Genomic DNA, 24,301 nt, shown 5'->3' with positions numbered 1-24,301 from the left:
TCTACACTCCCCTTCCCCCGACTCATGCTCTCTGTCTCTTTCTCCCTCTCAAATAAATAAAATCTTTAAAAACAAATAAAAAAGATCAACATTGACAAGATAATAGCTACAAATACCCATGCTCTGGTTCTCCTCGTCTTGGTCAATGAAAACATGATCCATCACAAAACTGAGCAGTTCAGACTGAAGTCCAGTATCTGGATTAAACACCAAAGGCTGAAGGCCTTCCCTTCCACCTGTCATTAATTGGTGGCTAAATATCATCAGAAGATCACAGAGTAACATGAATGCCTGCAATGCAAAAGGAATTCATCAGTAATATATAACTACAACTACAGATCAATGTTAAAGAAAACATACTAAATTAAATGCACTTCAGTAACAATACCATAACACAAATCGAGTATTTAAATTTTAACTATTTAAAATAGTTTTAATTTCCAAACTTAATGAAATTACTTTTTCTCATTAAATACTAGTCCCACTTAGACTTTTTCCCCCTAAATAAAATACTCTATTTCTTTTACTTGGCTGTATTAATTTAAAACAATTAAGAGATTTTGACTTGGGGGAGGAGTTAAGATGGCGGAGGAGTAGGAGACACCGTTTTCAGCCGGTCCCCCGAGTCGAGCTGGATAGGTACCAGACCAGCCTAAACAAACACAGAACCAGCCTGAGACGCAGGAAGACGCATCTGGATCTCTACAAATGAACATCTCCAGCGCTGAGTATTGAGGTACGAAGCAGGGAGCCTGAGCTGTGCACAGATATCGGAAGATAACGGAAGGGGAGGGAGCCGCGCGTTCGGCGCGGGGCGGTAGCCACTTGCACGGGGAGCGGGCGGGCGCTGGAGGCGGCACCGCAAAACAGCAGACTGAGACCGTGAGCCGGGTGCGCGCGCCACCAGGCATCTCGCGGAACACCGGAATCCCGGTGCGCTCACTGGATCCAGACTGAGACCGGGAGACCCGGGAGCGCGCGCGGGGCGGCTGGCGGCATTAGAAACACAAAGGACAGAGACGCGCCGGCCCTGGAGGTGAGGGCTGGGACTCCGGGTGTGGGGCGCACATCCCGGAACGCTGCAGGGTTGAGCAGCACCAACAGAAACAGAGTTAAAGTGGCCAGAACATTAGTAGAGATTGGGCCGCAATCCTTCTGTTCCGTGACAGAGGCTGAAATTTGGCCGCTGCTGCTCTGACTCTCAGAAGAGGCACAGCAAACCGCCAGGGAAAGCCGCCAGAGAACAAAAGCCTGGAAATACCGGCTCAGGGAGTGCCCATCCCCATCCTCCCTCGCAGGGGACACGGAGACTCTACCCAAACAGGGTTGCCTGAGTATTGGCGCGGCAGGCCCCTCCCCCAGAACACAGAAGGCAGGCTGAAAAATCAAGAAGCCCACAACCCGGGGCGCCTGGGTGGCGCAGTCATTGAGCGCCTGCCTTCGGCTTAGGGCGTGATCCCGGCGTTCCGGAAAGGAGTCCCTCATCGGGCTCCTCCGCTGGGAGCCTGCTTCTTCCTCTCCCACTCCCCTGCTTCTGTTCCCTCTCTCGCTGGTTGGCTGCCACATAAATAAATAAATAAAATCTTTAAAGAAGAAGCCCACATCCCTAAGATCCCTATAAAACAAGGGGCACGGCCTGGGACCCAGTCAATAATTTGGGCTCTGGAAACCCCGCAACCTCTCTTCATCAGAATGACAAGAAGGAGAAGCCCCCCCCAGCAAAGAAAAGACAGTGATTCTGTGGCCTCTGCCACAGAAATAATGGATATGGATGTAACCAAATTATCAGAAATGGAATTCAGAGTAACGATGGTCAAAATGATGAGTAGAATTGAAAAAACTATTAACGAAAAGGTTACTGAGAATATAGAATCCCTAAGGACAGAAATGAGAGCGAATCTGACAGAAATTAAAAATTCTATGAGCCAAATGCAGGCAAAACTAGAGGCTCTGACGGCCAGGGTCGCAGAAGCAGAGGAACGGGTTAGTGAATTGGAGGATGGGTTAATAGAGGAAAAAATGAAAATAGAAGATGGTCTTAAAAAAATCCACGCCCACGAATGTAGGTTACGGGAGATTACTGACTCAATGAAACGATCCAATGTTAGAATCATCGGCATCCCCGAGGGGGTGGAGAAAAACAGAGGTCTAGAAGAGATATTTGAACAAATTGTAGCTGAAAACTTCCCTAATCTAGCAAGGGAAACAAACATTCGTGTCCAAGAGGCAGAGAGGACCCCTCCCAAGCTCAACCACGACAAACCTACGCCACGTCACGTCATAGTGCAATTCGCAAATATTAGATGCAAGGATACAGTATTGAAAGCGGCCAGGGCAAAGAAATTTCTCACGTACCAAGGCAAAAGCATCAGAATTACGTCAGACCTGTCTACACAGACCTGGAATGAGAGAAAGGGTTGGGGGAGCATATTTAAAGCTCTTTCAGAGAAAAACATGCAGCCAAGGATCCTTTATCCAGCAAGGCTGTCATTCAGAATTGATGGAGAAATAAAGACATTTCAGAATCGCCAGTCACTAACCAATTTTGTAACCACGAAACCAGCCCTACAGGAGATATTACGGGGGGTTCTATAAAAGTAAAAAGGCCCCAAGAGTGATACAGAACAGAAAGTCACAGCCAATACAAACAAAGACTTTACTGGCAACATGGCAACATTAAAATCATATCTCTCAGTAATCAGTCTTAATGTAAATGGTTTGAACCATCCCATAAAACGCCACAGGGTTGCAGATTGGATAAAAAGAAATGACCCATCCATTTGCTGTCTACAAGAGACTCATTTCGAACCCAAAGATGCATTCAGACTGAGAGTAAGGGGATGGAGTACCATCTTTCACGCAAATGGACCTCAAAAGAAAGCTGGGGTAGCAATTCTCATATCAGATAAATTGGATTTTAAACTACAGACTATAGTTAGAGATGCAGAAGGGCACTATATTATTCTTAAGGGAAGTATTCAACAAGTGGATATGACAATTATAAATATATATGCCCCCAACAGGGGAGCAGCAAGATACACAAGCCAACTCTTAACCAGAATAAAGAGACATATAAATAAAAATACATTAATAGTAGGGGACCTCAACACTCCACTCTCAGAAATAGACAGAACACCCTGGCAAAAACTAAGCAAAGAATCAAAGGCTTTGAATGCCATACTCGACGAGTTGGACCTCATAGATATATATAGAACACTACACCCCAGAACCAAAGAATACTCATTCTATTCTAATGCCCATGGAACATTCTCAAGAATAGACCATGTTCTGGGACACAAAACAGGTCTCAACCGATACCAAAAGATTGAAATTATCCCCTGCATATTCTCAGACCACAACGCTCTGAAATTGGAACTCAACCACAAGGAAAAATTTGGAAGAAACTCAAACACTTGGAGACTAAGAACCATCCTGCTCAGGAATGACTCGATAAACCAGGAAATCAAAAATCAAATTAAACAATTTATGGAGACCAATGAGAATGAAAATACAACAGTCCAAAACCTATGGGATACTGCAAAGGCAGTCCTAAGGGGGAAATACATAGCCATCCAAGCCTCACTCAAAAGAATAGAAAAATCTAAAATGCAGTTTTTATATTCTCACCTCAAGAAGCTGGAACAGCAACAGAGGGACAGGCCTAATCCACGCACGAGGAAGCAGTTGACCAAAATTAGAGCTGAAATCAATCAAGCAGAAACCAGAAGTACAGTAGAGCAGATCAACAGGACTAGAAGCTGGTTCTTTGAGAGAATCAATAAAATTGACAGACCACTGGCAAGACTTATCCAAAAGAAAAGAGAAAGGACCCAGATTATTAAAATTATGAATGAAAAAGGAGAGGTCACGACGAACACCATTGAAATTGGAAGGATTATTAGAAATTTTTATCAACAGCTATATGCCAATAAACTAAGCAATCTGGAAGAGATGGAATCCTTCCTGGAAACCTATAAACTACCAAGATTGAAACCGGAAGAAATTGATTCCTTAAACAGGCCAATTAATTATGAAGAAATTGAGTCAGTGATAAACAACCTTCCAAATAACAAAACTCCAGGCCCGGACGGTTTTCCTGGGGAATTCTACCAAACATTCAAAGAAGAAATAATACCTATTCTCCTAAAGCTATTTCAAAAAATAGAAACAGAAGGAAAGCTACCAAACTCATTCTATGAGGCCAATATTACCTTGATCCCCAAACCAGGCAAAGACCCCCTCAAAAAGGAGAATTACAGACCGATTTCCCTAATGAATATGGACGCCAAAATCCTCAACAAGATACTTGCTAATAGAATCCAACAGTACATTAAAAGGATTATCCATCACGATCAAGTGGGATTCATACCTGGGATGCAAGCGTGGTTCAATATTCGCAAATCAATCAGCGTGATACATCATATCAACAAGAAAAGACTCAGGAACCATATGATCCTCTCAATCGATGCCGAAAAAGCATTTGACAAAATACAGCATCCTTTCCTGATTAAAACCCTTCAGAGTGTAGGAATAGAAGGTACATTTCTCAATCTCATAAAAGCCATCTATGAAAAGCCTACTGCAAATATTATTCTCAATGGGGAAAAGCTGGAAGCCTTTCCCTTAAGATCAGGAACTCGACAAGGATGCCCACTCTCGCCACTATTATTCAACATAGTACTAGAAGTCCTTGCAACAGCAATCAGACGACAAAAAGGGATCAAAGGTATTCAAATTGGCAAAGAAGAAGTCAAAATGTCTCTCTTTGCAGATGACATGATACTCTATATGGAAAACCCAAAAGAAGCCACTCCCAAACTATTAGAAGTTATAGAGCAATTCAGTAACGTGGCGGGATACAAAATCAATGCTCAGAAATCAGTTGCATTTCTATACACGAATAACGAGACCGAAGAAAGAGAAATTAGGGAATCCATCCCATTTACAATAGCACCAAAAACCATACGTTACCTTGGAATTAACTTAACCAGAGACGTAAAGGACCTATATTCTAGAAACTATAAATCACTCTTGAAAGACATTGAGGAAGACATAAAAAGATGGAAAGATATTCCATGCTCATGGATTGGAAGAATTAACATAGTTAAAATGTCCATGCTACCCAGAGCAATCTACACTTTCAATGCTATCCCGATCAAAATACCGAGGACATTTTTCAAAGAACTGGAACAAATAGTCCTTAAATTTGTATGGAAACAGAAAAGGCCCCGAATCTCCAAGGAACTGTTGAAAAGGAAAAACAAAGCTGGGGGCATCACAATGCCGGATTTCGAGCTGTACTACAAAGCTGTGATCACAAAGACAGCATGGTACTGGCACAAAAACAGACACATAGACCAATGGAACAGAATAGAGAGCCCAGAAATGGACCCTCGGCTCTTTGGGCAACTAATATTTGATAAAGCAGGAAAAAACATCCGGTGGGAAAAAGACAGTCTCTTCAATAAATGGTGCTGGGAAAATTGGACAGCTACATGCAAAAGAATGAAACTTGACCACTCTCTCACACCATACACAAAAATAAACTCCAAATGGATGAAAGACCTCGATGTGAGACAGGAATCCATCAAAATTCTAGAGGAGAACATAGGCAGCAACCTCTACGACATCGGCCAAAGCAACCTTTTTCATGACACATCCCCAAAGGCAAGAGAAACAAAAGATAAAATGAATTTATGGGACTTCATCAAGATTAAAAGTTTCTGCACAGCCAAGGAAACAGTCAGAAAAACTAAGAGGCAGCCCACGGAATGGGAGAATATATTTGCAAATGACACTACAGATAAAGGACTGGTATCCAAGATCTACAAAGAACTTCTCAAACTCAATACACGAGAAACAAATAAACAAATCAAAAAATGGGCAGAAGATATGAACAGACACTTTTCCAATGAAGACATACAAATGGCTAACAGACACATGAAAAAATGTTCAAAATCATTAGCCATCAAGGAAATTCAAATCAAAACCACACTGAGATACCACCTTACGCCAGTTAGAATGGCAAAAATAGACAAGGCAAGAAACAACAATTGTTGGAGAGGATGTGGAGAAAGGGGATCCCTCCTACATTGTTGGTGGGAATGCAAGTTGGTACAGCCACTCTGGAAAACAGTGTGGAGGTCCCTTAAAAAGTTAAAAATTGAGCTACCCTATGATCCAGCCATTGCACTACTGGGTATTTACCCCAAAGATACAGACGTAGTGAAGAGAAGGGCCATATGCACCCCAATGTTCATAGCAGCAATGTCCACAATAGCTAAATCGTGGAAGGAGCCGAGATGCCCTTCAACAGATGACTGGATTAAGAAGTTGTGGTCCATATATACAATGGAATATTACTCAGCTATCAGAAAGAACGAGTTCTCAACATTTGCTACAACATGGACGGCACTGGAGGAGATAATGCTAAGTGAAATAAGTCAAGCAGAGAAAGACAACTATCATATGATTTCTCTCATCTATGGAACATAAGAACTAGGATGATCGGTAGGGGAAGAAAGGGATAAAGAAAGGGGGGGTAATCAGAAGGGGGAATGAAACATGAGAGACTATGGACTATGAGAAACAAACTGAGGACTTCAGAGGGGAGGGGGGTGGGGGAATGGGTAGGCCGGTGATGGGTAGTAAGGAGGGCACGTATTGCATGGTGCACTGGGTGTTATACACAACTAATGAATCATCGAGCCTTACATCGGAAACCGGGGATGTACTGTATGGTGACTAACATAATATAATAAAAAATCATTAAAAAAAAAAAAAAAAAAAAAAAGAAATATGTGTTAAAAAAAAAAAAGAGATTTTGACTTGAACTTAAAAAAATGACTTAAAGCCAACTCTGGAAATATGAAATTAATATAATAAAACATGACAGGTTAGAAATCATATACTGCTTAATTAAATAAGCATAAATCTTAAGACAAACTGTATTACCCAACAAATTAAAATGCAGTTCTCTAAACCTTAAAGCTATTATTTAGGATTCTTTAAAAATCTAATGAAAAAACGTCTAACAATAGATTTAAAATTGAATTTAAGACCATTCACATAAAAATCAGTAACTGAAAGCTTGCCAACAAATTTAATCACACAAGGGAACTTTCAAAACATTTCCCTAAAGAGGAAGTATTAGAGTTAATGTTGTCAAATTTGCCCTATTTAATGGATAGTATGAAATAAGCCTGTATCATCAGTTTACTGTAACTGAATGATTTTGTTGTGGGATAACTGAGGGCTCTGATAACTCAAAACAATTCAGTTACCCCCTTCTAAATATTGATTTCTATGGGAAAACATAATTTTGGTATGTATTTGGAGATGTCTGTATACTTGGCTGTCCACCTCCAGAATGAATCATGGCAGTTCATGCTCCGACTACACAATCATAAATTACGTAAATATATTTAGAAAGAGCCACTTGAAAAGGGGAGCATAAAGAGAATCCAGGGGAAAATATATATATTTTTTATTGAGGCCATAGTTTTAGATATCACCAGTGATGATGTAGAAACCATGAATTTTTGGTTTAAATGTCCTCAGCCAGGTACTTTTAGACAGCAGTGATGGGGTTCAGAAGGTTTAGAAAATAAGGTTTAGGGAAGACCATCTCTGTTCCCATTTAAAATAGATGCTGATAACTTTACTAGACACCTGTGATAACCTACTTGTAAGAAGGGATAGCAAAGGATAAGTACTACAGTACTCTTTAACCAGACTAACTAGACATTTTCTAGCCTAACATTATGATAGAAAAAAAAAACAGTATGGAAAAAAGTACTGTTTTATAGAATAGTACTTTATCTAAAAGTACTTCACAATAGGATAGTATAATTAAACAGTTTACAAAATCACTTTATGGAAATGGTATTGCCTTGGGCTATACTGCCCCTACCCAAGGAGTGAGGAGTCTGTTGAACCAATGTGATATACCCACCTGCACCCCTACTATTCAGGTGCAGGGACTTAGGGACTCCTTGCCCTAACAGACCTGATTCTGCTACCAAAGGCTGCACAGGTCTCCTCCCTAGGCGTACTGTATCCCCTGTGTGCATACTCCTAGGTCCCAGGGTGGATGTTTGAGGGGATAATGTGACAGAGTTTGGACATGTGGTCTGGAGTATTTACATGTGTGTGAGAAGTTCTTCCTGGTGTGATGAGAAAAGGGTGGACCACAGGACAGCTCCTCAACCCTCCCAGTTTTAGGACAGAATTCTTACAAATCAGGAATTATGGAACCAGGTCATTATGACAGTGTATTTGTTTAGGTAAAAAGACCTATAGCAAGATAGTTAGCTTGCTTTGTTAAGTTAAATATTCAGACATCCATATTCTTGTCCCAGGTTCCATAAATGTTAGGAATAGATCTGTACGCTAAGAACTGCCAAAAAAAATTACCTCTTCTTATTGTTCTTCAACATATTTAGTAATTTTGTATTGAGAGCTCTTAACTGATAATTTCTTACCTGTTCCTTCACTGGAGTATTAACATTAGATAGGCACTGTTGGCAAACAGCCAAAAAGGATTTCACGGTTTTCCTCAATACCAACAAATCCTCCTGTAAGACACAATCAAATTTGTAGACATGAATTACAATATCCTAGAAAACTGATACAAAAGAAAAAATAAGTGGAAAATAGCCAATTGGTTTATTGTTAAGGAAATTTATAAAATCAAACTTACTTTTGGGAACCAAATTATATAGTTATTTCCTAGTTATCCTAATGGAAGGGGCAGCAAAACTGATAATCCCAAACACTCAATTCTATTTAGCTATGGAATGCTCAGTATGATTTCCTCCAACATATTTTCCTTTATAAACATGGTTTATTTGGGTTGGTATTAAAACTATCAGTCTTCCTAAATAAATGCTAGTTGGTAATAAGGTGAGGGAGCACAGCAGCACACTGAAAAAAATCAATTAAGCAACAAATATGTACTGAACTTCTCCCATATTCTCAGCACTCTGCAAAATGTCAAGGGAAAAAAAAATAATTTTAAGACCGTGTCCATGCCCTCAAAGAGTTAACATCCTAGCAGGGAATTAGACCAGAGAGTAATTAAGTGTTCAATTTTTTTTTGTATTAACTCTAACTGTAGCAGAGAGAGCTGAGCTGGAGGGACCTTCATAATAGGATGGTCTTTAATTTAAAATTGAATGAGTGACCAGGATTTAATTAGATGACCACATAACGTTCAATGTGAAACACTTGAAAAGTATAAAAGGAAATTTAAATTTATCAAGCACCTAAATGTGTCAGGCACTGGTTTGAGGTCGTACTGCTACATAATTTAATATTTATATTGATTAGAAGTAGTCATTATTAGCAAGGGTTTGAAACCAGGACTGTCTGATATCAGAGCTCAAATTCTCACTAATGAGGAAGACACATGAAGATAATTCAGTATTACATCGATATTTAAAATAGTAATGAAGAGTTATTAAATTAGCAATGGCTGATGATGTAGAAATCACTTTTTAAAAGTACTCTATTAAACTAAAGTTCTTGAAGCTACTTTTTTTTTTTTTTTGGTTCAGATGACAATACTTATTCCTTTTTGGGATCTTCACATCCCAAATAAAGATAAACTTAAAAAATTATACACATTTCCTTTTGCTAATATGAGTGTAGTATTTGGAAGAAAGAATAAGCTCATTCTGTGCAGAATAGTAAAAAGAACACTGTCTTGAAAACCTTTGCTTCTGCAGATGAACATCCAATAACCAAAACTCAACATTCGTTGACCTTCTCTAATTTCAAAGATTCATTATACATTAGGGGAAATAGACAAGAAAACAGGCAGCTGCAATAGAATGTAAGGAGTACTATGTTAGAAAGCCTAATCCAGAGTCAAAAGCAGTCACAGAAGGGTTCCCAAAAAAGATAACATGTAAGCTGAGTTTTTGAACAACTAAAAATTATCTAGCTATAGAAAAAGGTATCCCAGAGGGCACAAAATGTTCAAAAGCCTGAACATGCTTTTGAGAGCCTGTTAATTTACTGTAACTGGGGCACAAATAGGGAGGAGAGAGCAAGAGAGAAAGCTGAAGAGGAAAACAGGATCCATTTCCATTTAAATGGATAATCACTTAAAACTCCATGTTAAATCATCTGGATATTATCCTAATGGCAGTAAGGAACTACTGTAGAGGAATTTTTATCAGAAGAGTACTAAAATTTTGTTTTCAAGAATCATATTCTAAGCAGATGGAGAATGAAGTGGAATAGGGAGGCTAGTTAATGGTAAATACAATCTTCTGCTGAATGCTTACTATGTACCCAGTACTGTGTTCTAAGGGCCATACATTTAAATCTCACAGTGTATGAAGTAAGTGTTGATACTCCTTTTCTACAGATGAGGAAACAACTTCAGAATACCCATACATTCTAAGTGATAGAGTAAGGATCCAAATATGGGGTTATCTGACTCTTCTGACGTTTAAGTTCATGCTCTTAATCATTATTCTATGTCTCCTTACATATTAACAAAGGCCACAGGAATAATTTAGAATGAGGACCTAAAAATAAAATGTTGGCAGTAAAGGTGTGAATAGATTGAAGAGAAATTAAAGCAGCAGCATAGAACTTATGAACTCATCAGAATGGGGGCTGTTGATTAATCGTAAGTTTTTAGGTCGTCACCTACTAGGTGCATGATGGTGTATGTCACTGAAATAGTTCACACACACAAAAAATGCGAACATTTTGGAGATGATGATCTGAGATTCCTTAAAAATAGGAGATGTTTAGTAGGCGGTTCAATATAAGAGTTCAAAGCCCACGGGAATGAATTTGAGCAAGAATAAATATCTGGGAGTCTCCCACATTTAGATGGTAACAGAAGAGAAGGAAGTAAATGAGATTACTGAAGGAGGGAGGATATGCAGAGAAGGGGGACAAAAGTATCCTGGGGAACACCAATATATAACGTCGGCTGAGAAAGAAGAGCACATGAAAAAATCTAAGAAATGGTCTGAATAGGAATAAAAACCAGGAAAATATGGCATCTTCTGGAAAGAAAACATTAAAAAATGTTAAGAAAAAAATTAAAAATCCATTAAAAAATGGCTGTTGTAATTTAACAATTGACAAACACCATAAGAGAAAAGACAAGCTAAAAAAAATCAGAAAGTATCCCATATAAAGCAATGATAAGGTTGTGAGTGACCTTGGGGAGAACACTTCTAGTGGAATTAAAAGGGCTGAAGTCAGACTGCAGTGGGTTCAAAGGAAGAAAAAGAAGGAGGCAACTCTTTCAAAAAAGTTTGTCAAGAGTCGAAAAAATAAGATGGCTGCTAGAGAGGTCTTTTGAGATTGATGGAGGATTTGGGGGGATTGTCTTTGTTGATCCTTTTTTTTTTTTTTTTAAGATTTATTTATATGAGATACAGTAAGAGAGAATGAGAAAGAGTGAGCATGAGCTGGCGGGGGGGGGGAGGGCAGGGAGCAGAGGGAGAGGGAAAAGCAGACTCCATACTGAGCAGAGAGCCCAATGCCACCTGATCCCAGGTCCCTGGGATCATGACCTGAGCAAAGGCAGATGCTTAACTGACTGAGCCTACCCAGACACCCCTGTTGATCTTTTTAAATAGAAAAATTTTGAGAATGTTTGCTGAATGAATAACTGAAAGAAAAACAAAAAGTAAGCCAGGCTATCCACTATCTATGTGACCTTAGAAAACTTATTTTGTGTTTCAGGATTACAGAGCTTAAAAATCTATAATTGAATTTGAACTATGAGGTTCTATGGCATTCTGTGATTCTGTTGAATTAACTCCTAGGTACTCAGATGAGAACAGATAGGTGCTAACTGGTATACCTCCTAGTATTCAAAGGATGAATGTTCATTTTTTCCCTTGCTGGTACCTAGAATAGTGTTTGGCACATGGCAGGTGTTTAATAAATATTTACTGAATGAAATGCAAGTATACATAATACAGATGATACTACAATCCTAGGGTCAAATGTGTCATGTGTTCATTTTATCAAACACTGAAGAGAGTTTTTAAAAAATGATGCTAGGAGGTATTAATGCTCCTTTATTTCCTTAAATTTCTTGGCTAGTGTGAAAGCAGCAGCCTAGGGAATCAGCTATCTTTGGAGTTGGAGGCAAAGTATTCCTTTAAAGGTCAATCATAAAGCAGATATGTCTACGTAAAATGACAACTTGCCAATTCATTTGAAGAGCTGTAAATTTAACATCACAACTAAGTAAGCAACCTACTGATGACTAATCAGAACCATTTTAAGAAACTGGAAAAGGGAAGCAACCAAGAAAATAGAAGCTAAAGGCCTTTAGCAGTAAATTTTGGACTAGATTTGGGTGCAACTTAAATATTGAGTGCTCAAGAAAGTTAATTTTATTGTAGTTAATTAGATTTCATTAAAAGAAATATAAATATCAACAGGTTTAGGTAAATGGGCAGAGATATTGTATATTTTAACTAATCTTATATGGTAAATCCCTTTAAACAGCTGGGAATAGAATTCAGGTCCTTGTGTATTTCTGAATACAGTACTTTTATTCACTCTACAATTTCCCACTTCATTATGTGGGCATTTTACTATATTTCATTTGATTTAAACAGCTGGAATATGATTCCCAAGACTGTGATTGTGCTCAAGTTAAGGCAGGCAGCCACTACTGGGATACATGGTAGTAAATATCTTTAGAAATTTTCAGGATGTTAAAACAAAATTTTAAAAGAGGTTCAGAATTTGCCAGTTTAAAACTCCAGTATTAAGCTAAATTTCATAGAGTGGGCTTTATTCTTAATGTCCTTTGAAAAACAGTAATAGATGATATTTAAAAAGATAAGAAAAAGAAAATGAAATATAAAAACATTTTAAATAGGGCCAAAAATAAGAGCTTAGTTTAAACCATAGAAATTAGCACATTTACTTGAACTCCATTAAAATATAAACCATTGGCTGTTTTAAAATTTGAGAAAACTTGTTATATTCCATATATTCTACAATGAAAAACCTTCTCTCCTGCTGTAATAGCTGTAGTCATTATGAAAAAAATTAAATATGCTTAACTTACATTGAATAAACAGGAACATTTTAATATGTAGCTTTTTTCTGGGCCAGAATTTAATAATAAAGTTAACATTTACTGACACTTACTGTGTACCAGGCACTATTTTAAGCTTTTTGTGAGTTGAAACTCAACTAATCCTCGTAACTGTGATGGGTACTGATATTATTATTACAGTTTACATACGAAGAAAAGGCACAGAGATGTTAAATGCAGCCCCAAAGACCAAAGCAGTTTGCCTCTAGTCTGTGCTTTTAACCATTTTGCTATAATGACTCTTTTCTATAAAGTGAGAAAATTAATATGTTGAGGAAACAGACATTATGGAGATAAGAAATTTGAAACTCGTATTACTTAAATATATTTTTTATATATAAACAAAAAAGCTAGTTAACTCAATGGACATTGAAACTGAAAAACAAGCCAAGAACAAGATATGCTGATTATCCAGACTGCAATTTTAAGAAACTAGAATGTTTAGGAAGTATCTCTATAACTCTGAACATTTATTTTACTTATAAATACCCTTTCTAGCCAGAGTACCTGAATTATAGAGGTGAGAATGAAAGACACAGAATGAAAAGAAGAGTAATCTACTACTCTCTCTTAGGCCAGTGTAAGCTATATATGGACTAACTATATGGTACTTCTTTTCAAATGCTTTTTCCTAAATGAAACCAGTATTTTCTCTTCTTTTCAGAAAGCAGCTTAGCATCACGTACAAAGTAGCTGTGGAAAGGAATTCAAAAGGGTCAGGTGATAAGATTTTCCTGAGATTTTAGTTATAATATCTTGGGGCTAGATTCTTTTGTATCCATTTTGGAAGTTGTTTCACTACCCTGGTCAAAGTTTTTTGTTTTTGTTTTTCTACCTGGTAGATCTACTGAAATCAAGAATTTCCAGGAATTAGGATGTTTTACACCTGGCTGGCAAATTCTCAACAATGAAAAACCCTAAGTAAGGCCGGCATAATTAAGATGATGAATTTATCATATAAGCCATATTAGAAAAAAGTTTTCTCAAAGGCACAAAGGCTCAAAGTTGACCTACTCTAACATCTTGTGAAGAAAAACAGATCTTAAATGTAGACTGTCCCTTAAGAACCAAGTATCTCAATATGTCTATAATCAGTGAAGAAAGGTCAGAGTTTAGTTCCTACACACACACAAATATGCAGCTAGTGCAGGTTTTAGATACAGCATGGCAAATTTTGTCTTCCATCTGTATTTTGGAATAATGAGGGAAGTCAAGTTGCATACTTTGGTCCTAACAATCACTACTTTTCCCCTGTACCTCTGACTCTCCTTTAGCTTCCTTCATCTTTGTACATTATTATGTATAACAATATTATGTGTCTAGAGAAAGACCAAATTTAGCTGCCTTTTTTATCTATAGCTATGAAATACCATTCAGATAATCACAGCCAGAGACTGATCCCACAGCAAAACTAGTAGCATATACATAAAACTAGTTCAACATTATTTGACAAATACGCATTTTAAGAATGGGCAGGAAAAGAAAAGTTGTAAAATAAGGACCAAGACCAGGTCGAAGACATCAGAATATGAAAATAAAGCCTGTGAATAATTAGTGATCAATTTTCATGATAAAGAAGGGGCACAAAACTAGTTACCCAGAATAGACAAATAGGATTATTGACAAAGTCAGGTAAACAAAAGCAAGGGGTTACCTTGTGAGGCCAGGGATTGGCAAACTTTTTGTGTAAAGGGTCAGACAGTAATATTTTAGGCTTCATGGGTCATACAGTCTCTGTCCCAACTACTTTGTCACTGTAGTATAAAAGCAGCGTTAGACAGTACATAAATGAATGGGCATGGCTGTGTTCCATTAAAACTTTATTATAAAAACGGGTCAGGCCAGATTTGGCCCGTGGGCTATAAAGTCTACAAAGGGCTATAAAGCTCTTTGGAGCATGAGCTGTGTTACGTTTACCTGTACTTAGCACCATTACTAACACATGAGGCTCATTATATTATTTTTCAGCCCAACTAAGTCATCGTCTACATTAAGTATGATAAAAACAAATGGAACTAAATTCATTCACTTGGGACACATCAGTGAGCAAAAGACGTAGTAAAAAGTATCACCACTGTGATGGGGTAAACCCTATGTAATACCTTTAAAATTGCTTTCCTGTATGAATCACTGCTACCAGCTTCTCTTTTGGGGAGTGGGGAGAGGGTGTGCCACTTTTGTGAATACACATTACAGTAACTATTGAATATTTAAACCCCAAACGTAATACGTAGTTTTCAATTTCAAATTACCTGTTCTTGGTAATTTGAACCCCCCCACCTGCTGACACCTGCCTTTGCCTCAGACTAATCTACATATGATCCAGGAACCCTTAAGCTGCCTACCGTAGTTCCAAAGCATCTGACATATTTCCTATAGCATACAAAGATGAGGAAGCTAAAGGAGGAGTCAGTGGGGCTGGGGAAAAGTAGTGACTGTTAGGACCAAATTGAGAGACTTGAATTTGCAAATTATTCCAAGATATGGATGGAGAACAAAAATCTACCATGCTCTTTCTCAAACCTATGCTAGCTACTGAGCATGTTTACATATTCCCATAGCCTTAGATAACAGTTCAGTTAGTATCAATTCTTGGTTTGGAAAAGGAGAGACTAGGAAAGCATAGACTAGGACTGTAATTTAATATTATCAAACAACAGTTTGTTGCCTGCTAAAACACTTCCTTCAATTCAATCTTCCCCCAAACCCTATCCCAACAGTGAATATCACATACACATCAGAAAACTGAAGTTCAAAGATGAAACAACTTGCTTATCTTTGCCACAGGTGGTGAAAAATGGCACCAAAATTTGAACTTGGATTTAACTCCAAAGATCATGCTCCAACATAAAAAATGCTGGAAATACACCTTATTTATAAACTAGGAGCTTCTTATATATAGATAAATTGGGCCTGTAACAAGAAGTCAGTTAACAAATAGCTAGTAATTTTAGAATGGCTGCTGGGAAAAAAAAATTTTTTTAAACAAAAGAATCTACTTTAGGAAGGAAAAAGCATTAAGATATCAAAGGATATTAAGTAGAATATGAAACACCCATTTCCTTTCTATTCAAAAAAATGGACAGGCAGGAAAGTAAATTTTATCATTAATTTTGGTGAGGCAAATCTCCAATCTCTGTACTAGAAAATGGGAATTATTATGTTTTGTTTAAATATTCTTACTATTGCTTTAGACCGCTGATAAGATCGGTTTAAACACATTCTTACATTATAATAATTGTTACTTAGAATAGATCTTCTCAGTCCTGGCTTACTTCTTATATCATAAAATATTAAATGTGTTAATGAGTTTCAGTATTTATAAAATGGGTCCTTTAAAGACCACTGTCCCTGGGTAAGTAAAAACAGCATCTGACTGAAGAGGCTAGTAAAGCTGAGGAAGCCTTATACTGTCTATGCCTACCAGATAGCAATTTTTAAAACTGGAGCCCCAAGAATACGGTTGTAAACAACATGTAATTCTTAGTGGAATGTTAAACTCATGACTTATAAGTTCTTTTCTAAATTGAACATATTTAACTTTTGGTTTTCAGAGGGTTTTAGAATGTTAGAGTTAGATTAAATTTTAGAGAAGTTTAGAATTTGGTATAAACAGCCACCTACTTCAGTATCCAGATTTTTTTTTTTTTTAAACATTCTGAGAGCTGAACAAGAAATGGACTTAAACAAGACCTGGATCTTTCTCCCCTAACTTTCCTAGACCAGCCAACAAGGCACTTGCAATAGAACATAATATTAACAAAAACATAACTATCAAAGAATGACTCTGAAAGTCATGGAACAATCAAAAGGAAAGGTTTTATTTTTTTTTTATTTTTTTTTTTTAAAGATTTTATTTATTTATTCAACAGAGACAGAGACAGCCAGCGAGAGAGGGAACACAAGCAGGGGGAGTGGGAGAGGAAGAAGCAGGCTCATAGCGGAGGAGCCTGACGTGGGGCTCGATCCCAGAACGCCGGGATCACGCCCTGAGCCGAAGGCAGACACTTAACCGCTGCGCCACCCAGGCGCCCCCAAAAGGAAAGGTTTTAAATTAACTACATAGTTACTGAGGATAGTTCTCATGAAATAAAAAGTAGGGGGAAACATTTAAGAAGACAAGAATGAAGTAAAATGGTTATACAATGCTAAAAATTTGTTCCTAGAGGTACAGCTATTATTTCCCACTCTTGGCCCCATTCCCTTCCTCCACAAAGCAGTTAATTCTGCAGATGGAGAGGTGCAATCTGTATTTTGTTATTACAGGAATTTGGGGCAAGGTCCCAAGTGAGCTATCTCTCTTTCTTATTCATTGTTATTCTAAAGGACTGGGAAGGGAAGAGAAAAGAAAGAGGTGTAGAAAGCAGCCTGTAGATTTTTACGCATTTGAGCCTATTTCTAGTACACTTCTAAATATGTACATTTTTATGAAGAATAGCAAGGTTATACATGTCTCTTTCACTGGGCTTGGACACCATCAGTCCCATCTCCATCCTAACTCTTCCCTTCCTCAGTCTTTCTGTAGGTAAACAAGTGGGAATTTTCGGAGGAGACCCTTTAGTCAAGAGGGTAATGGAGGAATAAGTTTTGCAGCTAAATACCTCAATAATAAATTGACTTACTGCTACCCAAGGGATGTTGACCTTCTTTAACTTAGAAGACTAGGAATAGGCCAGGGTCCAGAAGGCAGGGATGTTTGCCCCAGGCCCTACCTACCGCTGTCTATAATTGGAACATGCAGGGTAAGGCAGAGAGCTACAAATTTAAGATTACAGAGAGTAGGACAGCTCCTCCCAGGAGGAAAAAAAATACTGAGGATAAATTCTAGATCCCCAGGCCAAAAACGGCAATAGGGGCATTATATTAGCCCTAACTCTTATTTACCTGGCTCTTTAAATGTCTTTGTATATGTCCAGAAGGAGCTGAAGGAAGAAGGATGTTTTCTGTTAGAGAAGAGAAACTGAAGGCTGCTTCTACAGGACCAGCACTAGGGGGCACCGGAGCAAAGTATACTGAGCATGACCTGTGTGACTGCCAAAGAGCTTCAACTCTGGAAATTAGGGGAACAGAGGAAATACCCATTGGTAAAACCCAATGCACTTCCAATTCAAATAAAGATCTAATCCTGTTCTTGATATAGTCTTTTCATATACTTTATTTTATGAAAGTGTTCACTGTTGTGTTAAATTATAACTTGAATTTAAACCAAACATAACTAGCATTCATTATTTTCTGAATGACAGTGTTCATGACAATAGAGAAGAAAAATAAGTTTTAGAAAGTACTCTCTAAAAAGCAACTTGGCAATATATATCAAGCCTTAAAAGTATGTACCATCTTTGACCCAGCAGTTCCATTTCTAAGAATATAACACAAGATGAAACAATGTAAAACACAGAACAAGCTTTTGCACCAGAATGCCCAACATGGCATTAATTTTATTCATTAACATGCTTAAACAACCTAAATATCCAAGAGATAAGAGTGGTAAAATAAATTATGGTATAGCTACACAATGGACTATCATGCATACATTAAAAATACTATCTACAAATACATCTTGGTAACTGAAGGAAATGTTGACTGAAGAGGAGACACAAAATTTTGTAAACTGTAAATATATTATAAGACTGAAATAAGTTAGAAAAAGTACTGCAAGAAAATACACCAAAATATTAACAGTGGTTATCCACAGGTGGTAAGATTCAGAAATTTTATTTATATATTTTTTACAATGAACAAGTACTCAAGAGTCCAAATTTACGAAAACCAATCTACTTTATATTTTACACCCAGAACTAATAAGCATAATTTATTAATTAAAAACATAAGTGACCTCCTCAGAGATTTAAATGAGTTTCTATAAATGTAATTGTGAGTTGAGAAAAACAGTGATTATTGTCTAGTTCCCTCACTAGCAAAATGGTTCATTTCACATTAACATAATAATTGCTCAACAACAAAAACCAAAAATAATTCATGTAAGAACATTTTTAAGTTGTCTCTAAATGATCAACATTACACATGTTAAATATATAGACCCCACGAGGCTACTGTATTAAATTTAATTTTCAGGAAACAAATTAAAAGGAAAAATAGGATAGAGTGCATTACCAAAATCCTCTGTACACTTTAACTGTAACTCACTGGCATTACAAACTGAGGTATTTAAAATCAGAGTAACTTCTCATTAAATGTATCCCATTGAGGATACCAAAGGATGAAAAATCCTGGCTACATGACATAATTTACATCACTTTTCTGTACCCAACTGATTAACAGACATTGTTAGCTTGTGTTTGCAAGGAGTCAACCAATGTACCCTTAGAAAATTTGTTTAAAACAACAAAACTCTCTAGAACTAGTTGTATTAAAAGCTTAATAATGGAAGAATTTAAAAAGAGCTAACAGAAAAACTACTAGATTGATATTCAAAAGACTTGTGCTTTAAGTTTCAGATTTTAATCACTTTTCAATGTTTCTAAGTATCAGGTTCCTTATCTGTACAATGGGATTATCATAACATCCACTTTGTAGAATTATTAGGAAGATTCAATTAAGTTAAAGCATTTAATTCAAGTGATTTACAAAATGTAAAATATCAACAAGGTAATAATAACAACAACAATGTCCCCTTCTCGGCCTTATCTAAAACAAACAGGTCTCATCAAATCACTTCCAAATTTCCTAATAGCTTTAATATCACATTTATAAATAAAAGAATAATACTGCCACAGCAAATAAGATACAGGACACACTAGGCATTTTTCTAGTATTCATCCAAGGTCAACAACTCTGAGTCATATGTGCTAAATCAAAACCTAAGATTAGGATGGGAGAATCAAGATGTTTCTGAAATTTCTGTGATAAAATTATTATCACTGTTAGATATCACCATCAACAAAAACAATCCCTGAGACAGTATCAAAAGGTATAAAGCAAAAATGAATTTCTCTCCTTCTTATGTTTGCTCCCAAAGAATTTCTCTTTCCCAGAGTTAACCACTGTTACGATTCTTGTATATCTATCCAGACATGTGCAGTTATAGCATTATTAACCATAGGAGATTGAAGAATTTTAGAGCTAGAAATGATTGGCCCAATACAACTTTCAATTTTATAAATAAGTAACCTGACACAGATAAGTGGTTATTTTAGTTGTTATTAGTATCTGGAAAAAATTTCACAATAGATAAAATGCTTTGACATACCTTATCTGTTTTAAAAAAATTATTCAAGTGACTTGCCTCAAGGTTATTTATACAATATGCTAATGATGTGGCTGGAACTATAATTAGAAAGTTGGTATCTTATCAGGGGGATATTAATAATATAGATTAAATGCATACAAAGCTTATGCATGTGGATCTTAAATTTTCAAAGATATCCTACATCACGTAAGCGATTAGAAAGTTTGTCAATTACTGATCTAGTAATTATTTGTAAGAGTCATTACAATAATTGTTTTAAAAGGAGAAATCTTAGCAATGAGAGATTAATTTTTTTTTTATCAGTTGCTCATGAAATACTTTAATCCCTTTAGTGCACTGGAAGGCACACAGGTGATTTTTTTTTAAATTTTTTTATTATGTTAGTCACCATACAGTATGGACTCTGAGAAACAAACTGAGGGCTTCAGAGGGGAGGGGGTGGGGGAATGGGATAGACTGGTGATGGGTAGTAAGGAGGGCACGTACTGCATGGTGCACTGGGTGTTATACGCAACTAATGAATCATCGAACTTTACATCAGAAACCAGGGATGTACTGTATGGTGAGAGATTAATTTTTAAAGTTTGCCTGTGTCCTGCAAATTCATGCTTTTTAAGATTATCACTTAGAGAACCACTTTTAAATGACAGATATAACCAATACACAATGATTATTGAATATACTTTGGTTAAAGAAAACTACCAACAACTTCAAAATGGGAAGAAATAATTTGAGAGACACTTTAGTAAGGAAATTTCACATATGATATAAATGCCCAGAAAACTTTATACAGAAATCAACTGAATAATAAAGCACTTAAAAGATGCTGCAGCATTTTCTGGCATAAAGAAAATCAGTGTTGAGCACAAAAGCTACACTGCCACTGTGGAAAGGACAACTATGAATTCTGCATTATTCGAGAAATGATAAAAAATGAAGGTATCTTTTATTAGAAGAATGAGTCAGACCAAAATTAAACAGAAAGCTAAGGAATTTCAAAATAATTCTGTAAGAGGGCTAAAAAAAAATAGAAAATATTCAAAAAGTGGGTTCAAGAATAGAGATTCTCACTCCAATTACGGAATATAGTTGCAAAAGAACAAAACTGAAATTAAATTTAATAGAGGAATTAAGCATTAATTATGCTAATTTTGGGGGCAAGTATATATTCCAAATTTAGTAAATGCAAGAATCAATATTCAGCCAAATAACAGCTCAGATAACCTAAATGATCTCAGTTAGAAAAAAAATGGAATACCAAAATTAACCAGATGAACAAATCAAAATAAAAGTAATTATGTGTAATATATAAACTCTCGCTATCAAATTTTAACTTACATATATTCAATCTCCTTTAATTTTACCATATTAAGGAACATTTCAAAACACGAAACCATAATACACTTTAAAGAGACTTTTGTTACTAATAAAAGGTTAACTTCGATTTTTGCTTTTCAAGACTAAAATTGTCAATAAAATATAAAAACCAGGAGGCTAACCAATATATTACTATTGCTTTAACCGAAATCAAATAAAAACCCCAATTACTTTCTAAAGGCAGAGAAATCCTCAAATTATTAATCAGGAAAGAAAAGAATGCTCCATATCATGCGGTTGGTTCTATAATGCATTATTAACCTTTACTGGTTGAACAGCCTCTGTTTTGTTAAGATGAGGATATGTAAACATTGTAATATTTTTACTTGGTTCTTTACCAAGTGTTTGCTCTTTACGAACATATTAGCCTCTCTCATTTCATGAAACGACTGAAATATATTTATTTATAATTATGTTTGTATCTGATAATTCCAATGTATAAATAGCATTTTTTTGGTCTAATTCTCTTCATGGTTCTGTTCATGGTTTCTTGTTTTCTTGTGAGTTGAGTAATCTTTACTATGAGCTCATTTTTCTTAAAATTTTATTTGCCTCTTTGACGCAAGTTCCTTCAGAATTTTTTCTATCAAAATCTTACCTTGCTTTTTAAACTTTTTAATGAACCACTGAAGTAGTATGAATTTAGGATGGAAACCTACATGAAAGCTCGCTCATTGTTATAAACTTTCACGAAAGACCTATTTTCTCCCCTTTAGTCAATGACAAATTTTAAGACAGGTTATTTTCCTTATATTCCCTCATGAATGGAGCTGGTATAGGTTTATTTCTAATTCACCCTTGTGCTGGAAGTAGCTCTTAGGGTCCCAACTTTTCGGAGATATGCTACCTATTAGATATTCCACCCTTGATGGGCCTTGGGATTCATTAGAAAATATCCTCAGGGATAACAAGTTTTAGGCTCCATTTGACTCTCTTGGATCCTAGTTTCATTTAATCTCTGATTTGTATTTTCCTTTTTGTTTTCAATGGTCATGGCTAGGTTAAAATTTTTTAAAAATTATCTAACAATTTGTTTTTAACAAGAGTGTTAACAAGAGTGTTTAGTTTGGGTCCCAAGGTGCCGTTAATTCCACAACTAAAAGCTACATAGCATTACCTTCAATATTATTCTTTTTTACTAGCATGTCACCTATGGAGCTCTTGTGGTTTCTACTACGGTTATTTCTTGTAAGACTTTAAACTTTGTGTATCTATATAACTCTGCATCTATTGGTTGAAGAACTGGTTATCTTTCGAAGAGGTAAAATATACTTACTCATAGGATAAAGCAAGAGTTGATAACAATAATTACTATATATTTCATTAAAAATTATAATTTATTATAATAACTGGTAACAAATTATTAAATAATGATTTAAGCAAGGTTATTTTATTTTAGTAAATACTCTTCTGCCTTCAGAAACTCTTACTTACTTTGGAAGGAGAACCATCAGTAATTTTCACCAACTGCCAAAGAATCGAGTAATGGGAACACTGCAGTGCCTGTACGACTATCTGTATCAAATAAAAAAATTCAAATAAATGAGACATAATTTATGTTTACATAGTATTAAGAGAACAATGTTTATCATATTTTTTCTTATGATAAGGTTTCAAGTCCAAATTTCTGTAGAATTAATAAGAATGTATAAAATAATATTTGGTTAAAAAAAAGACAAACCAACATATCAGTCTAGAGAATAAAGATATAATGTATGTTGATAAATATGGACTCAAATAACACTATGCTTTAAACAAAAATCTACCGTTATGAATATTTTGCTTAGATTTTTAAAGGGAGATTGAAGAAATCATTTTTATCCAGTTTATAAATGATTAGTTTGTTTTAAAGCATTTTTACTATGAAATAGAACATTTATACAGAAATGTGCATAAAACATTTAATAAATTAATATAAAGAAAAATACCTTTGTAACCACCATCCAAATCAAGAAACAGAACATTGCTAGCACCTTCTCCCAATATAATGTCTTTTTTCCCCTCTACGGGTAACAGTCATTTTGACTTATCAGTCAGTACATTTTAACTACCTGTCTGCATCTCTAAATACTGAATTTATGACACCCGGTTGTGAACATTATATAAATGGAATGATGCAATATGAATTACTTTGAATCTGACTTCTTTCATTTTAACATGTATAGTTAAGATTTATACATACTGTTGTATGTAGCTGTAGTTCATTATTTTTTGGGCCTGTACTGTATTTAGAATATCTTATTTATTCATTCTTTTGTTGATTAGCTTTTACAGTGCTTCTGGTTTTAGGCCATTATGAATAATGCTGCTACAAGCTTTCTTATATATGTCTTCTGGTGTCTATGGATGCATTTGTCTAGCTCAGAGGTTCTTGAAGTTTTAAGCTCTCAGGACCTCTCTATATTCTTAAAAATTACTAAAAAATTAGTCTCAAAAAAACTAAATTGCTTTTGTTTATGTGGGTTAACAGATTTATCATATTAGAAATTAAAAATAATAAATGTTTCAAATATGTATTAATTCATTTAAAAATTAAAATAATTACACCATAATAAAGAATACATATTTCTGAAAAAGAACTAAATTTTCTAAAATGAAAAATATTTAGTGGGAAGAAT

The 24,301-nt window shown here is 36.0% G+C and overlaps 1 protein-coding gene across 2 annotated transcripts in view; it reads right to left on the bottom strand.

Annotated features, from left to right (window-relative positions):
• Positions 1-24,301, bottom strand: part of STAG1 (stromal antigen 1) — a 467,337-nt gene that overhangs the window by 41,186 nt on the left and 401,850 nt on the right. For both annotated transcript variants that reach the window (XM_040636781.1, XM_040636782.1), the window contains 3 exons: positions 23,118-23,198; positions 8,484-8,576; positions 117-291 (listed from right to left, as the gene is read on the bottom strand). In XM_040636781.1, coding sequence (XP_040492715.1) covers positions 117-291; positions 8,484-8,576; positions 23,118-23,198 — 349 coding nt within the window. The remainder of the gene's footprint in view (positions 1-116; positions 292-8,483; positions 8,577-23,117; positions 23,199-24,301) is intronic.

Source organism: Ursus maritimus, unplaced genomic scaffold, assembly GCF_017311325.1.
Source record: "Ursus maritimus isolate PB19 unplaced genomic scaffold, ASM1731132v1 scaffold_20, whole genome shotgun sequence".
NCBI lineage: Eukaryota > Metazoa > Chordata > Mammalia > Carnivora > Ursidae > Ursus > Ursus maritimus.
Note: the sequence above shows the minus strand (reverse complement) of the source record. Positions and strands in the feature narration are given on the sequence as shown.